Raw genomic sequence first — 18,561 nt, forward strand, 5'->3', positions numbered from 1 at the left:
TTAAATGCGTCGGTTATTGGTTCCGACCACTAGTCGACTAAGCACGAAAACCGAAGACCCGGGGAGCTGATAGACGAGTTCGGGGAGCGATACCGGACCTCTGGCAAGCGAGGATGATTCAGTCAGCAACCTGACAAATTTTAAAAAAAACTAAGCTTACGATCTATTCGTCCCATTCAACTCAATAAACCGCCATGTCTAAGTAGAAACAATAGCGATCACACGGAGAGATGATTTGGCGGGGTCGATTTAAAAAAAGCTGACGATATTTTTCTGAATACGATCTCGTGATCTTGGATTGGATGATCATGTAAGTGTTAAGATTAGCTCAAAAATATTACAAATGATAAAATCAGAAAAGATGCGGCTTGTGCGAAATGATCTGAACTAGGTTTGCTCGATCAAAAATCCATCCTTAAAATCCATCTACTGGTCGATTAGACACCAAAAACAGCGCAGAAACTCGGATTGGCAATTGGTCAACCGCGCTACTGCAGTTTAGCCATAATAAAAACAAGGCAAAATTTGAAATGTACGAATGAGGGCGTTTTGTGCGCACAGTTCGTGAAATGGTTGAATTTTCTGGGACATGAATTTCGTCCGATGGTTTCTATAAGAACGCCGGAGATCGTGTGTTTCAAAGATTTCAAATCTTTCGAATCTGGTCTTTAATCTTTGAATTCGTAGCGAAGCCAGGACCGGGTACTTTTCTTATTCCTTGATTTACCAGCTTCATTGTTGATATTATGTTATTATTATGTTATATTATATTATTAGTATGCGTTTCTCCGACCCTGATATGTATTCCTCTGCGCGCACCCGAAAACTGTAATATTCATCAACAAGTTGGTGATGACAGTAAACGGAAAACAGGAGAAGAATATTAAAATCGCCCGGGTCGATGTGGCCCAGTCGCGCCGCAGCCGTGGTTTGAGTTGATCCTATTAACCGTGTGTTACTGCCAATAATTCATTCGTTCACGATTTTTTCGAAGCCCATTTTAGTTCAAATTCAAATTCAAAATATCTTTATTGATCCTTAATGTTCAACAGTACATCATTGGATTGACAGTTTTCAATAAAGTGGACAGGACAAACAAGGGACATGGAGAATAGAAAAACAAAAATAACACAGTATAATGGAGCAGTTTAGAAAGAAATTTTAACATAATTAATGTAAACAGAGAATAGGCTATAAACATATATACAGTATCATGAATGGAGTAGGATAAGAGTAAAAATTCGTTCATTCCGCGTTTTAGGGTTTGTATGTGGTCCATTCTCAATTCCTTTTCCGTGTTTTAATCATTATTAAAAACATGGCCGACCGGTATCCGCTGTAACCGTTTCTCCTTTCGGATCGCCGTCATCATGGGCCTTTGTAAGTGTCCCAAAAAGAAAGTGACTAATTTATTTTGTTTCCAACATCGCGTGAATGTGTGTGAACATTGTTTAGTAGCCAATCATTCGCAGGTGAGTAATTCGGAGGGTTAGGTTTAGAGTTAAGGAGGGACTGCTCCATACCACGTCCACACACCACACAAGCAAAGCGCAGTGCAGCGGATAATAATTATGAGACACGTCATTATTGTCGTGTTGTCATTGACATTTCGTAGTCGACATGTAGTTAGTCTATCGAAGCGGAGGCGTCCATCCTAATAACAATCACTTCAAAATACGTCATGATATGTCAAAGAATAAATATGGGTGAATACTAAAACTAATATTTCACCGACCCGAGAACCTTTAGTGTATGTGACTAATATCGAACCACTCCACTGTTAATACATGGAAAAATTGTTTGTTCTCATTTCAGTGTATTGTTCAGTCATATTTAAGATGGCTTCAGGACAGTGATTATAATCCTGTTTGTTTACTGTGTAATAATCATCTTCAACAAGATCATCTGCCATGTGTACGATTATTGTGCTATGGTAAGCATAATTCCACACAGCCCCAGGGGTTGGTGGCTCATACCCCACTGGGCGAGTGGGGCAGTGGCTCATACCCCACTGGGGGAGTGGGGCAGTGGCTCATACCCCACTGGGGGAGTGGGGCAGTGGCTCATACCCCACTGGGGGAGTGGGGCAGTGGCTCATACCCCACTGGGGGAGTGGGGCAGTGGCTCATGTCACACTGGGGGAGTTGGGCAGTGGCTCATACCCCACTGGGGGAGTTGGGCAGTGGCTCATACCCCACTGGGGGAGTTGGGCAGTGGCTCATACCCCACTGGGGGAGTTGGGCAGTGGCTCATACTACACTGGGGGAGTGGGGCAGTGGCTCATACCACACTGGGGGAGTGGGGCAGTGGCTCATACCACACTGGGGGAGTTGGGCAGTGGCTCATACCCCACTGGGGGAGTTGGGCAGTGGCTCATACCCCACTGGGGGAGTTGGGCAGTGGCTCATACCCCACTGGGGGAGTGGGGCAGTGGCTCATACCCCACTGGGGGAGTGGGGCAGTGGCTCATACCCCACTGGGGGAGTGGGGCAGTGGTTCATACCCCACTGGGGGAGTTGGGCAGTGGCTCATACCCCACTGGGGGAGTTGGGCAGTGGCTCATACCCCACTGGGGGAGTGGGGCAGTGGCTCATACCCCACTGGGGGAGTGGGGCAGTGGCTCATACCCCACTGGGGGAGTGGGGCAGTGGCTCATGTACTTTATGAATGTTACAGAGAAATTAATGTGATGTGTATAATGCGGGAATATGAATACTTTCATTTTTCAGACATCTTTCATTGGGACTGTATCAATAATTATGCAAAGAAATTACCGAAGAACACGGCCCCTGCGGGATACCAGTGTCCTGTTTGTAAATCTGGACTGTTTCCGTCAGTCAATCAGGTATCTCCGGTAGCTGAATCCCTTAGAACGCTTTTGTCGCAGGTCAATTGGGCGAGAGCCGGACTTGGTTTACCATTATTGGTAAGAGCATTTTAGTCCGATTTAGCCGCCATATTTTTGTCAAATTTCAAATGCGAGAGAATTAGATTCATTATTGATTGAATTTTTCTTCGCAGATCGACGAACAAGAAAATGCAGTTGATGCTTCGAAAGAAGAATGTGTATCTACCAATGACAAAGCCCTGCTCAGCAGTGATCACTATGTCGACGATTCACGTGGTTTTCAAGCTGTGACGGATGATTATACACCGAACCTGTCTAATGAGTTTAAACACAGTGATTATGTCACATCTCCATCCAATAACACAGATTGTCAAAAACAAAGTGTCGCTGTAAATATAGAAGATGTCGGTAGTTCAGTAACGAGTCATATCGGCCATTCTGAACTGTATTCAAGTGAGTATATCGATTCCTGGGGCTACTATGGGCAACGTTTAACAACAGCACTACTATTTGTGGTGAATGAGGATCCCCTCGGCCTCCCTCGGCAGGGATTCGAACCTGATGGCATCGCTACACTCAGCCACGGCACGAACTCCTGCCACAATAGACCAGGCGCGCAGGTACATGCACAGCTTTGCCGCACGAAAACTTGCGGCACCAATCAGATTGCTCGTTGTATAATCGCTGAGGTAAATTTCACGGAAGAGCTATAAATGTGAAAACCCAGGCAAAAATAAAACGGGATATCTGATTGGCTAATAATGACATCATCTAAGCTGCGCATGTATCTGCGCACTGGGTCTAGTGTGGCAGGGTTTCATACCGTGTCGGGTCTCGATGCCATCAGGTTCGAATCCCTGCCGGGGGAGGATGGGATCCCCTGGGTGTCGTACTTGATCTCTTATCCTTAGCTGTAAATTTGTGTTCTGTATTTCAATTAATTCCATCAAATCGATGATTTAAGTAAATCAACGAACCTGCGTGCAGCACCAGCTTTTCCACTAGATGGCGCGTGTATCAATAAGACAACTGTAGAAACTTTGTTCATTCTCAAATAACTTCTTAGCCTCCCAGATCAGAAATTGGATCAATCACTTCTCTCGATAAATTCTGGATAATCTTAAGGGTTCATATATAATGCGAGAAATTATGGATGGATTTTAATTGAATCGGGACTCATCAAAATGTGTACTAGTATAGATTTTTAGTGACACCTGGTGGATCCTTGCCACAAGCTGAATCTATGCTGCAGTCAAACGTAGAGTCCTCTTTATTAAATGAAATAACCTCCAAGTAAATTGAACCACTGAGTAGAAAATCAGGGGCCGGTTGCACGGTCGTGCAAAGTCCAAAAGTGGTCTTAAATCTTAAGACTGGTCTTAAGTTGTTAGATTGGCTATGGAACTAAGTTGGTCTTAGACTGGTCTTAAGTCCAAGCCATGACTATGCAACCAGCCCCAGAGGCACAGTGGGCGAGTGGTTTAAGCCGCCAGTCACTGATCTCGTCAATCCAGGGTTTATGGGTTCAAACCCTGGTGGCGACAGAGTTTCTCGGTCGAAGGTTCTTCTCTGGTCTCTCCCCCATTGGGAAAAAGAAACATCGAACCCGCTTATAATGCCATGCGTGGCGCTTAGCGGGTTGAGGGTGTCAAAAAAGACGAAAATTCAATGTTATATCTCTATTGGTTTCGGGTGCCGTAAAATCCAGTCAGTTCTGAGTTGATCGAAAATGAACTAAACCTGCCCGATGTTCACATGGCTTGCAGCATCGCGTTAGATAAATTCAATGATTTTCTTTTCTTTTTCATATGTAAATAGATCCGAGTAGAAAACTGTTCGATACGACTGGTGATGATGTGTTAAGGAATTCAAATTATGACCACGACGTAGATAAATATAAAAGACGACCTGCGTTTCACTGGTTCGCCCAATGGTTTAAGTAAGTATTCGCCTGTATTTATAGTCAAAATCAAATGGATATCGGTGACTAGAAAATGAATATGTAAAATCAGGATTTGTACTTGTTGCAAAAATACTGGAAAATTTATGTGAAATTTTAAGTTTTATGCTATGGAATTTGAGAAATTTCGTGTGATAAGTTTTAACCCATTTGGGTCGTAGGCCCAGTGGGCTCTCATTGCATTCCATTTTCATCTGTAGACAGAATCTTGTTTCTTTGGGAAGTTTTCATCGTGATTTGATGTATCAGGCTTGATTTTTGGTTTTTGTATGTATCTACCCTAGAATTGATCGAAAACAAGATGGCCGACCTGTCGCCGTTTTTTTTTTCTGCAAAAGTATAACGTATGTACTGTTTGCGTTTTACAGATCTCGTCAAGGAAATAAATTGCGACGAAATCCGACTTCGACGTTTAAGAAGTTTATCGTAGTTTTGACAATCGGATTGATCGGTTTTATCACCGTAGTCGTGTTGTTTACGAAATTCGGCCGCGAGCAAGCCGACCGCGATCCGTTTCTAGATCCGATGGCTAACCCTAATATCAGGATCGGTAAAACCTAGTTGCGTCGTCATGAATTTCCGAGAGGGACTTTTGAAGGAACGCGACTATATTCGACGGACTGGATGACGAGTTGTATATTGTAAGTCTATATTCTTCAGCTAGAAATGTGCATGCGGTATGGTGTATTTTATTCAGTCTCAATAATTGTGTGAACTTCTATCGATCGTATTTCAATGCGCGATTATTTAGCTCGCAGGGGCTTGACGTACGAAGCTGAGATCCGAAATCAAAGATTTACAACAATATGCTTGGTACCAACTATAAATAAGAAAAAAATTTCTTGTTTTGACGGTGGGTACCTACTGTTGTAATTCTTTTATTTCGACAAGTCCCTGTGACCTTGCGTACGCACGTTACTTTTTTCCGGTAAAAGTTGGGTTGAATTCTTTGTTGTACCTATCATTTGCTATAGGGTGGTAACACCCTTTAATGGCCATTGACAGTAATCTATGTTAGCGCAATACGAAATGTGTATCTTGATGAAATTTTGTATTATAACAATTCGTGTACTATGTATATTAGAGTAATATATATGATGTAAATTTGATGCAATGCCCTGTCCAATACGATTAAATCATATTTATTTCAATACTTAGTGTGGAATTTTGTTTCGTTATTTTCTCATTTTCTCTACTGACTGATGAGATAAATCATCTCGGGTTCTTCTCTCGATGGTTACGTTAAGCATAGAGGACTGAAATATTGCGATTCTGGATCCAGTTCCAGGTAGACCTATTTCAGATGGGCCTATTCCTTCGATTTATCCAATCATTACTGGGAACCACAGATCTGAGGTACAGACTCGTCTGGTTGCGATGAGTTTTAAGCAGAATGACGAGAAAACGTACACGCAGCAGATGAAAATTGAAATATATTATTTACATCTATCTATTTATGTACACGTTAGAGTTAGAACTGCACTTTATTTACGTCAATGCCCGATTAGACGTGATAAAGATGCACGCCATCTCCAGTAACGATTATGACTTCCCCGAGTCCGTAAAGTTTCTGTAATGCTCAGGACGATAGTTGACGAATAGAAGTTCTACAATAATCCGTAGTATCATCAACATAATGTGACCACCTGGAAAAGAAAAGATCCCTTCTTAATTTCCTCGTAGATTTTACATACAAAAAAAGGAAACCCATGAACCAGCCATTTGTTGAGTCCCGACAATTGGACCTACCTATTAGAAATTTTGCAATTTCGGGCATTTTCCCTCGGATTCCAATGAGTGTTGTATACACGTAGCCTAATAAGGCTTGATAAAATCCCATGGCATGTATCATCTGAAAATAAAGACTACCATGAGCGCAAAGGACATGATACATAGGCCTAACAACAACAGCATCGGAGAACCTTCACCAAGAACCTTTAGTGTCTGATGTACCACAGAACGTGTCTGGGTGGGTGGGTACACTAGGATCGTAGAGCGACGGAGATCACTGTAGAGACAGCCACACTACAGGACTGGGTGAACAGAGAACCCCAATACGCTAGTGAAACGTGTAGGCATATGTTGAATGATTTAAAACTAAAAAGCTGGATAGGGGCCTACCTCCTATAGATTTATCAGTTTTGAAGCTACATAAATTGACTTACCAAAATGGCAATAGAAACGTTTTGAGTCGTTAAAACAGTAATTTCCGTTATTGTATAGTTCACAAAATCGTTTATTACGGCAGCGAATCCTATAAACCATAATGTTAACGAAGAGAAAATGTATGCTTCCTTCTTCGTCAAACTACTAAAAACGTTCTTAAGCTTGTTCCATCTTTCTGCCATTCCATTCGTGCTTTCCCATCATTTTCGACATTTATTTTTCCAAAGGGACAATAGAGAATAAGGAATTTCCTACGTTTCTCACATTCATTGTAACAGTAAGTTGACAACAGTTTCAAAACTCGGTTGAAATTTCTCAGTTTCCCTGGCAACTGAAAAATACATCGTCTGCGTGAGGTTGCTTGGATTCTTTTTTTTATAAGTGGCAGCATTGTTATAGTAAACAACAACTTTCGTATGAACATATTAAACATCGTCATTGAATTCCCCTAATGATGATTTAGATACCATATCTCAAGCCCAAGTTTCATTTTTATCAGAAGCGCATCGCATACGACGCAGGGAAACACGGAAAGAGGAGACAGAAACATGTTTCCATGCATCGTGTGCGTTTCGCTTTAAGGAGGGGCCCTACTGAAAAGTTGAAAATAATACTCTGATTTTTTTTTTCTTTGATTCATTCACTTAACATTTTCGACATTGTTTCGGTGTATGACATTTCGGACTGTATTCAAGTGTTGCACCATCTGCGGGTTCGGTGGGCCTCTTGGTTGCTGCCTCTGGCGAAGACACAGAAAATCGCATTAACATAATCCTTAGAATAAATACAGTATTTCACTACCTTTTGCTGAATATTTGCTCGATATGATTTTTCTGAAGAAAGGGGATTTTCTGGAAATGATTTGTTAATTGAACTGTCGATTTTTCAAAAATTTACTCTGCGCCCGTAGGTCTATCAAAGATTTTATCAAACGCGCAAACCACTTCCGCGGAAGAGTAAACAGTGTTTGATAGAAGAGACAGATGTGTCGAATACGTTTTAAATATCTCCGAATATTACATTTCTTCAAGCGTATACATGTATATACTTAATATTATGCGGCAAAGCTCGTTTTGCAAATGAACCAGAGAAGAAAAAAAGAAAGTTATTCCACTGAAGCAACGCATGGGCTTATGCAACGAGCTGATACGAATAGACATTCATAGTTCGTAATCCAGGTAGAGTGCTTGAAAGATGATCTGCTTCACAATAATTCATTAACGACGAATAGGCAACTCACGCGCTCTCAGCCACAGGAAAGTATTGAAGATGCTGGCAGCACAACATATTAGAAATGTGACACCGACGTTGAAAGAAGTCACCGGGGACCCGAGGATTGCCGTATGAAGCTCGGTGTATACAGAGATTCATACAAAACGTCGTTTCCTGCCCCCGTTCATAAGCGTATGACATTCTCAGGGGTTTTTCACATCAGTCAATAAACATGAACTTTACGTCGTCGCTTTTTGGTAATGCTACAAATTCACTGCGGTGTAGACTTGCTAGATATCATCGCGCGCATTGAATAATCGCCCGGTTGATCAAGTGCTTTTAAAAATGAAAATAAATCTACATTACGCCTTTTAAAAAACCTTGAATCGTTGAAACGTCCGAAAATATTTTACGCTCTAATAATATACGACCGGTATCATGTTATCAGATCAAATTAACACGCTTTCAAATGTTTTTGTCACTGATTATCATTCGGAAGGCAGTGAAATGAATTGTCGCCTTATTTTCACAGTTTTATCAATTTTTTTTATTTTATCAAGAAATTAAATTAAATAAAATCTTACAGAAAAATAACATAATAAACGACCGTATACATAAATTTGCGTCTCCAATGAGGAATTCTAAAATGTATATACACCAAGGGAACCAGTGTTGGTCAAATGATTACTCAAAGGTATACCTCATCATTAAATACATTACATTACAAGGTGATTGGGGTTTTCAATTAATAGGTAATAAACTATTACGATTTATTCAGTTGTATCGAATAAGTCCGGCATTTGAACAACTGATTTCAAGGTAGTAGTCGAGCACGTGGCGCTATGAGAACACCGTTGTTTCTTTTTTCGAAATCTAAGCAACAAATTTGAAACCTCATTTTGATATATACGTAGCTGGATGAAAAGATACAATACGTTTATAGCGGATAAACGATTTAAATTCGTACACATACTGTATTATTGTGCGTAATTACATATCAATAATAAATCAGCATAAACACAACCATGAAACTGAAAACTTGCGATGACTGATGTAACTATTATACAATATACACCTATACAATTTTGATGAAGTGATATAAAATGCTAGGCATATATATTCGATAAGATATATGTACAAATATATATATATATATATATATATATATATATATATATATATATATATATATATATATATATATATATATATATATATATATATATATATATATATATATATATATATATATATATATATATATATATATATATTCATTGAGCACCAATATGGCAACTATCAAATACTCTATGATATCCAATCTTTGCTATATACCGTGAGCCAGAGTATGGTCAATCGTCGAACACATATAATGCGCGTGAGCCGGAAGTGGTTCGTTTTTTACTTGTAAAGCAAGTGCCATATTATTTCTGTTGTCCTCAAGCATTTTCGCTTGTAGTAAGTCTCTTTGTAATGCAGCCTGTTGGTGGAGATGTAGATTAGCCTGGTGATGGTGGTGATGATGGTGATGATGGTGAGCGGCTGGGTGGTGGACGCCGTGGTTCTCTTCTCCTTGCATCGCCATTTCTCTGAAAGAAGGATGAAATCTTTAATAAACTCATGAATGCAGAAATATTAGCTATATCTGCGTCTAGGGCGTACGGTATATATGTACATTATATGTATATGTACATACGTACATAAGATGAAAAGTCCTCCCGGAATAAATGCCATTTATTCCCTTGACATACTCGTAACATACTCAGGAAATTGAAAAGATCCATAGCAGCGTCAGAACACCCTGGGCCTTTTTAATTTCTCCACGAATTTCGATCGGTATTTTCGAAAAGAGTTACAAACGTGTCAATAGCGCCCGAAGTAAAACAATTGGCTGTTTGATTTCGTCAATACAATATATTTTATCTTAGGGCTACGTGTTATTTCATCTTAACGCGATGGCTTTGTTCGGATATCTCCTAAAATTAGAAGATAATTACAGTAACTTGTATATTTATTGGCTGATAAAATGATTTCCAAACGGTGGGTGTTGTTTGTTAGCTGAAGGCGATAAGTTCTACACTTTATCATCTTGCCTCGAGCTGCTTACTGATATACGTATATGTATATATATATATATATATATATATATATATATATATATATATATATATATATATATATATATATATATATATATATATATATATATATATATATATATATATATATATATATATATATATATATATATATATATATATATATATATATATATATATATATATATATATATATATATATATATATATATATATATATCTTGATAATTTCTCAGAAGGATCCATAGAATCTCATTAATATCTCTGTCATATAAATCATATTTTCAATGTATATAACATATTTTTGCCTGTGCGCAACGACAGCGATATCAGATCGCTATACAATGATAATTGCAGTAATTGAGTCAGGTGAATAATTCGTTTACTGGAAACTTTATTTGCGTAATGGGTCAAAATGAAACCTCATCGTGTAAGAAGCGAGCAGAATAGAATACCCCTTAGGGTATTATTACACGTAGGTAATTGACACAACCTCCAGAGTGAACGTGCCTTTGTTCACTATTTAGGGTCCCCTACCCTTGGGCACTACATCCCGACGCGATGGTCCGACAACGCCCAACCCGGACATCGATTGTGCAATGTGATTGTACTTAGAGGCTTCGCTAATTAACAAGTACCACTTCGTAAATTACATGACTTCAAAATGGCTAATTAAATGCATAAATCAAATCGCATAGTGAAGAAACCTTGATCAACTGTCAAAATGTGAAGTCTGTTATTAATGTTTCATTCAAAATAAATACTATCGTTTAGGGCTTGAATTTGGAAATGGATAATTTTCACAGAGAAATGGACCTGTACGCGCAACTAACGATTTGTGTACGAAGATGTCCACCACATCCTATCCGATTATTCTGTTTTACTATCTGATTATATGTGTCAGTGTAAATAATTCGACTTGTTGGGATGGAATAATCCGCGAGACATTAATCTTCTAGTTCAGTGAACAGTTATACATGCTGTCGTCAAATCATCTCAATACCGCTTTATTAACTGCTTAAGTACCCCGTTTACATTAATAATTAAAAACGTTTTTATCAAGCGCACAGTCAAAGAGACTCGTCTGCCGAGGATACCGTGGACGCCGCAAATGAAGCGATTTTCCTTTTGTGATTAGCCTAAGACTTACCGAGATTTATCCATTGAAAGCTTCGGCGTGTTTGTGTACAGAAAGTTATTAGTGAAATTCATAGCGATTACTCGCCGGGGACACCGACCGGCGCTAGATCCTCTGAGACAGGATGAATTCGAGACGGATAAGTTGTAATTTAATCCGCGTGCATAAGGCGTACCTGCTTACCCAGCAAGACGTCGGTATGACGGAGACAAAGACGACCAAACAATATAACGCTAAATGTAAAAAATACCGACAATAAATTCAGCATCTTGTGGTGAGTAAGGGAAGTTTGCGAACATGAATATTTCAGAGATAATCTACTGCTGAGCGGGCCGCGTGTGGCATTCACTGAATAAAAAATTCGTAATGATAAAATGAAAATGAATGCACACATCTTTTAAATCGGAATGTTTATTTTACCCGATGTGTTAGATACGCGTTGACGACTTCAAATACATCTGGCTTGCGTGGACGTGCCTTAAGAACCCAAAAAATACAACATGTCCTGGGTAGAGGGTACCTTTCCATGAAACCGTTGAGCTTAGAACAGCTAAGTTTTAATTAGTGTCCTCATTGAAAATATTGAAGAAATTAAACCAACTATTTGTGTTGAAATTTTCCCTGAAAATGGACACTGTACTAAATATTCTTTTATTCGGATAAGAACAATGTTAATATTTGGTTATTGTTCTATTGTTATGTAATGAATCCTCAATCAACAATCTGAAGGAAATGTATTTCATGTTGGTTAATGGACGATGGTCCCGCCTGAAAAAAGTCCCAACTTGAGATCACTTTGGAATAGTTTCAATACAACAAATATTAGTTTATCAAACCCGATGGTTTTTTTTTTAATGAGGCGATTATTTGGCCACATTTAAACAGGTGATTTCACATGGAAGATGAGCATACACTCAGTGCAGTATCGGATAACCTGAAATATAATATGCGTCATTTATATTGGAAACCTTTTTTGTTTTTAGTGCATCGCGTTTAAATCAGCGAAAAGACACGTCGTTTTCAGATAGATTCGATTTGCGGTTAGCAGATTAGCAGGTTATCAGTTGGGGAACAGAAAATAAAAGATAGTCTCCTATACAGAAAATCCCGCAACCGGGCAGAAAAACGAGTCCGAACAGTTCATGTTTTGATAATTTTGTTGCAACTGAAGTATTACCGAAGATGACCATAAGGATTATGTCGAAACGTTGAAAATAAATCATTCAACAGATGGAGATATTTTCGGGCACGTCTTACTTCCGGATTGCAAGTGGGATTTTCTAACATCACAACGCCGACTCAGAGTGTTCTATCAATGGTGAAGTAATTTGTTTGTGCATGGACTCTACGTTTTTGAGTCCATGGTTTGTGCACCTTTTTTCTTTGGATGTCCACTCCGCCAGCCCGTTTCAATAAACGACACGACTTATCGTTTGAAATCTAATAATTAGGATCTATGAACACGTAATTCTCATTGGGTTCAAATTCGTTTAATTCACGCGCTCAGCATCTCACAGAATCTACAGCTTAAACTATCGAACATATACAAATGTTAAATATACAAGACTATATAGATTGATGGTTTTGATTTATCAAAGTATTTGATATTTGATCGCGGATCACAAATCGAAACCTGCGCTCGTGACGTTATAGACGAGACCAATGATGAGTTGACAGCTTGGAACGAATTGCTTCACTGGTATAAAACGCACGAATCAAAGCCATACATCGTCATATAGACTCAAAACGGCTTAAGGCTCTGTTATTACCTCTGCCAAATTGCTTGGGTGTATTTTAAGCCTCCGGAAATACAAAATTGAAACTCGATACGCTCCATATATCAGAATTTAATGTGTAGCTACTTTCTTACAAAAAAAAAATTAGAAAAAATATTCATGTGAATTTATATACACACAAACGTATAAACTACGTTAAAAGCAATTTTACAGATTTAGAAAAATGAGCAAAGCAATGGTCAATTGGGTCCCTGTTGAATTATATTGTACATCATATTACCAAGAATAAGTTTATAATGCGTGACACAATGAGCGTAACGCTAATGAAAGCAATTTGTACAGGAGGTGAGAGTCCAGTTTAAGCTGGTTGCTGTGTTGAAAAGTTCTGTGCTTTTGGTAATAATTCAGAAAATGAGTTAGGGGTTAAAACGTTTAGTTTCACTAATATGATTTCATTTTGATTTACAATTACTTTTATGACATCTTTCACACTGTAATATGTAACGGCGACTAGCAGCACATCATCAATTAAATATCATAACTAATCATTTCTGAAAATGGCTAACAATATATATTGAAAATGTAATTGACGAAGCGAGAGTCTAGGTGTGTCCCTTTATGTTTTCGCAATGACAATTACGGCTGATATATTGTCAATAATGACAGACTTTCGATGGATTCAAAGTATATTTTGCGTTCACTTGAACCGTAGGGCATAGTCGGTAAAACAATACGTAATGTTTAACACGGGTTATTTTCAACCGACGTATCGATTCACACCGGTATATACCTTTGCTTTATTCACAATAGGCAGGTGTTTGTTAACTCGGTTTAAAATGATTCATGAATTTCTGACAAAAAGTTACATACATTTTTTCTATCAATTTCTATCATTATGTTCATATCTCCGGGCGTCAGAATCCGATACGGTTCGTTAGTTTAATCGGGCGATAGATAGAGTAAAAATCTCTAATTCGTGGTTTCTTGTCTGATTTTATCGGTGAATTCAAAAAGAAATGTGGATAGAATAGTTTCGGAGTCGTGTGACCACGACGGACGGTTGCATATACAACGAGCCAGTCGAGAGGATGGCTTGTCAAACTTGTCGGCTTTTCAAGGGTCCAACAGATGATCAAGTAGAACGAAAAAACGGTAGAAAATTTCAGAAATCGATCAAGCCCAGATGACAAATATCGACAGATTGGGTGTATGTTACATCCAAACTATTGTTCTAAATTGATCTCACGTTAGCGCGCACAAAGCTCTGATTTTCTATATGACACTTTATTTTTTTAAGTCTCACACTGATTACAGTATACAAAATGTATAGCAAAATGTCGCATTTGCGTGTTTAACTACTGTAGGTTACTGTAGGTTATAAAACCAGGGGCCAATTCCATAGTAGAGATTTAAGTTGAAAACACGTCTTAAATCTTGTGGTCTCAAGTTGTTAGATTGGCGCTAGAACTAAGATGGTCTCATACTGGTCTTGAATGTAAATGTTAAATTGCACCTACGCGGTCTCATAGGATCTACTGACTCTCTCTCTATCCATTGAAATGAACTTATCTTGACTCTCGGGTTGAATTACATTTCATCCATTACTGGTTCATGGGGATTATCTAAAAACCTACACTTTTCTTTTGAGTGAACCTACGATATTTTACATTGTGTCCTCTAGTCTGAATAGAACCATATATCCACAGATTGATGCAAATATATTAAACGCCATCATGCTGGGATTTTAGAGAATTATTGAATGTGGTCATTTTAATTTGTAATCATTCATCGGCTTTTATGATATCGTGAATATGGAACTAATCAGAAGACGATGGTATCATTAAATGTCGCGAATTGACCTTAATGATGAATAGCGCAGCTTTAACGTTATATTATAAGTGAATCTATTGTATTTGACTAGTTTTAAATAATTCCTAAATTAAAATGATCGGAAACGATAGCTTATACTAGACGAGTATATCGATGTTTGAATTGCTATTAAAATATCCCATTTAGTAAAGTTCACAATTTGACTTTAAAAAGGTAAATTCCTTTAAGTAGAAACACGTTTAGCTATCGATCCGTGGTGATGTGGGTGGAGAATGCTTATTGGTTAAAATGATTGAAATTGATTCAGACACATGTTTTCAGATGGTTCGACGTTTTTATATAAGGCGTCGAATATTTTTGATGACAAAAGCAGAAGTTAAAGTTTAGTTCTGCACTTATACGCGCGTAGAATTTTAAATTAAAATCCAATATCTAGAACAATGCTACGTATACGAACGGTATCTATGTCGGAAAATATTCAGCAAACCGTCCTCGGGCTTGCTTTGCATACAGTATAAAGCTCTTAATAAATTCAATTCGCAAATACTATTCCTTCAGGTGTTACATATGAAATGGATGAAGTGCTATATTATACGTGATTGATAAATATACATCATATTGAGAATCGTGATTTCTATTACGTATATACACATATAAGTTTATATATTGAGCCCGGAAGAAAATCTGACTGATTTCAAAATATAAACAAATAATAACGGAAAATAGAAGTACAGAATTTCGCATAGAATTGTAAAATAGAACGGTTAAAGATATCCCACTACTTAACCATACAAATTTCATTCAGTCCAAGCTATTCATTTAAAACAGAATTTCCTTAACAGAATTTGATCAATAATATATCTTTATAGGTGTATAATACTAAATTTTGTGTAACCAGCGTTTATGTAAAGTCAATTTGTTATAATTCACTCTATAGAGATCCCGGTCCCTGAAATAAAGTCTCATTATTATCATTTATATAACAAGTGTAGAATTTTCACTTACGATCTACAGTGAGGTTGATGTGGGGTACGGTCTCTTTGGCGTCTATTTTTGAACCAATTACTAACTTGAGTTAACGTCAGTCCTGTTTTCTTGGCTAAATTACGTTTTTCGTCCGGGGTCGGATATCGATTTTGTTTATACATGTCTTTGAGTGCTTGTCGCGATTTTTCTTTGAAACAATACACAGTTTCTTCACCGTCCCAGATCGTTCGAGGAAGTGGATATTTACGTCTAAGGCGATACTTATCGACGGCGCCCAGTGGCCGACCGCGAATCTTTTGCGCTTCCATGTAATGCGCCTTATACCACATTTGCTGCAACATCGGGTGGTTACTCGGGTCGAAATTGTGACTTTCCATGATAGCGTATAGTTCCCGGAATGCACCCCTGTGAAAAGCGACAGTCGCTCTTGCTTTAAGCACGGCTTCGGATCCTCGCAAAAGTTCACTCGGAGGTAGAGACCAAAGAAAACGAGCTAGCCGATCTATATTCGAACTTTGTTGCAATGCTTCGCACACGCACGCTACTTGTTCGGGTGAAAAAGTTAAATTCTTCCCAGATAACAAGTCCGAAATATTATTATCCGAAGTTTTTGTCGTATTTTGATTTTCATCGTTGCCATGATTGTCCGGAGGACTAGATGGACTAGAGTTATCAACGACACTGAGAGGTGGTGTATTGGCCGGCGGTGAAACCATAGCGTTATCACAAGACATGATCTTCTCGATTTTCACAAATTGTGGATGATTTCTAATGTGATATCCGGCTGTGATTACTAACCGCTTATATTACCGATGAAGTTCCTACCTACTCGAGCTCGCAAGCGTCGTGATTGGTCGGTCGACACAATACGCTCACACGAGTCACACTCGTCATTCACGACGCTCGTCGACAAAATCGCGGTAAAATGCGCAGCGATTTTTTTCACAATACATAAAAGCCGCATGAGTGTGTGTGATATAGATTTGATTTTAAACGGATACTCACGACATACGCCTTCCGACGATACGTCACATAAAAGTTATAATTGAATTCATTAACAACACATTGATCTACAAACGCGCCTCATATCAATCAAACTAATGTATTATAATAATAACTAGATACATTAGATGAAACCTTTGATGATTCTATAGACAAAACCAGTAAAGTAAAACTCCTCTTTTCTTTACTGTAAATATGTATCCCTCTATTCGTTATTGAGAATGGAATTCACAATTGACGAACTCGCCAGTTCACGCAAAATATTGAACATCTATGATTCACAAGATCCGCAATTAATTCAATCTTTACAGTTCTCACAAAAGCGGCTTGTCCACAATAAACTGAGATTTAGTTTAGATTATACGCAGGATTAGTTCGATGTAAACGAATGGAAAGATTGGACGTTTAGTTCTACCACATTGGAAACTCACTTGAAAACGATATATCAGGCAGTTTCGCGCGCAGGGATGTCGATGACCATCGTGTATTGTTTTAAGACTTTCCTTTCAGAGTGAGCTGATATATACATCACCTCTTCCCCAGCTAGCTAACTTCAATGATGGACTCGAGTCGGTAAAATTGGTCTTAGGGGGCACCCGATTAGCAGGAAACTCTTTTCTTTATTCTCTATCATTTCAATTTCTGTTTGCTCTTTCAATTTTCGCGCTCGTCCAGTAATGTCAAAATCATGACAGTATGATGTATAGCTGATGTGAATGTATGACACTTGAACACATTGAGACTATCATTCACGGATATACAGTGGATATTCTCCGTGAAAAGTGTCGTGAGCCACGTGGATTTCTCGTTCATTTATCATCATTTCCGATGATATATCCTTCCGCATTTAACAAATTGTTATTGATCCAAGGGCAAACATGCTTTTTGATTCATTAAAAATGATTCCTACAATGTGTTTCAAACACTTCTTCCTGTGGGGCTTCGGAAATGCATTTAACAATGGTAAACGCACGCACGCGCGATAAACTGACAAAACCATTGAGAACAACTTAACTATGAAATCAGAAATATATTAAGGCGATCGTGTTTCTTCTTTGAAAAAAAAAACTGAGATATTTCATGTCGAACTTTTGACAATTTCAATGCCATTTTAATTGCTAGTATTATCGCCTAGCCACACTTCCCCGCGTGTTCGCGAAGGGTGTCCGTTCTTTTCCGGCATTACTCGTAATGACCTGTTCAAAACGTACAAATAATAGGCTTCCGATTACAAGCGGGCTCGGGTTTACAAATCGCTACCAGACCGTTCCTTGTGCATCCAGTAATTTGATCATAAAATTACAGCTCTTTCTTAATGAGCACCTTCTTTAAGGTGTGGAACGCAGAAATGAAGGCTGTTGGTAAAGAGTCCGGTCCATTCTTTTCCCATTACGGTAGCAATTATTACAGTGTTGCCAAGAAGATTCGTTATTTGTAAATTTCAAAGGTGTCGAATTCAGATTTATATTAGGCCTATCTTTACTGAGACTGAGTTGCTGTAGTTACGCTGTTTGAAGGCGTTGAGACTCGTTAAATTAAATGAAACTGTGGTTCAATAGCTTCCGTTAGCGGTTTGTCTGCAG

General features: G+C 38.5%; 2 protein-coding genes across 3 annotated transcripts; one reads left to right on the forward strand and one right to left on the reverse strand.

The window, feature by feature from the left end:
- Nucleotides 1–1,325: 1,325 nt before the first annotated feature.
- On the forward strand, nucleotides 1,326–5,939 carry LOC141900887 (zinc finger protein-like 1 homolog). 2 transcript variants are annotated; one of them, XM_074787955.1, is made up of 7 exons: nucleotides 1,326–1,472; nucleotides 1,816–1,933; nucleotides 2,730–2,926; nucleotides 3,022–3,301; nucleotides 4,667–4,787; nucleotides 5,009–5,075; nucleotides 5,177–5,312. In XM_074787955.1, exons 1-6 carry the CDS (start codon nucleotides 1,371–1,373, stop codon nucleotides 5,061–5,063), a joined length of 873 nt encoding a protein of 290 aa, XP_074644056.1. In that variant the 5' UTR covers nucleotides 1,326–1,370; the 3' UTR covers nucleotides 5,064–5,075; nucleotides 5,177–5,312. The 2 variants fall into 2 exon arrangements, with proteins under 2 accessions (XP_074644056.1, XP_074644048.1); XM_074787947.1 differs by lacking the exon at nucleotides 5,009–5,075 and having other exon boundaries at nucleotides 5,177–5,939.
- A 3,574-nt stretch (nucleotides 5,940–9,513) lies between these two features.
- On the reverse strand, nucleotides 9,514–16,710 carry LOC141915348 (homeobox protein SIX6-like). The gene is made up of 2 exons (XM_074806842.1): nucleotides 15,995–16,710; nucleotides 9,514–9,775 (listed from the first exon to the last, which is right to left on the reverse strand). The coding sequence occupies exons 1-2, from the start codon at nucleotides 16,708–16,710 to the stop codon at nucleotides 9,514–9,516; spliced, it is 978 nt and encodes a 325-aa protein (XP_074662943.1).
- Nucleotides 16,711–18,561: the final 1,851 nt, after the last annotated feature.

The sequence above is a fragment of the Tubulanus polymorphus genome, chromosome 1, assembly GCF_964204645.1.
Source record: "Tubulanus polymorphus chromosome 1, tnTubPoly1.2, whole genome shotgun sequence".
NCBI lineage: Eukaryota > Metazoa > Nemertea > Palaeonemertea > Tubulaniformes > Tubulanidae > Tubulanus > Tubulanus polymorphus.

Coding starts and splice junctions, on each gene's coding strand:
- LOC141900887 (XM_074787947.1), top strand. CDS start 1,371: ATGGGCCTTTGTAAGTGTCCCAAAAAGAAAGTGACTAATTTATTTTGT. Junction 2,927..3,021: donor GACTTGGTTTACCATTATTG/GTAAGAGCATTT, acceptor TTTTCTTCGCAG/ATCGACGAACAAGAAAATGC. Junction 3,302..4,666: donor CCATTCTGAACTGTATTCAA/GTGAGTATATCG, acceptor ATATGTAAATAG/ATCCGAGTAGAAAACTGTTC.
- LOC141915348 (XM_074806842.1), bottom strand. CDS start 16,710: ATGTCTTGTGATAACGCTATGGTTTCACCGCCGGCCAATACACCACCT. Junction 9,776..15,994: donor CATCAACCTCACTGTAGATC/GTAAGTGAAAAT, acceptor TCCTTCTTTCAG/AGAAATGGCGATGCAAGGAG.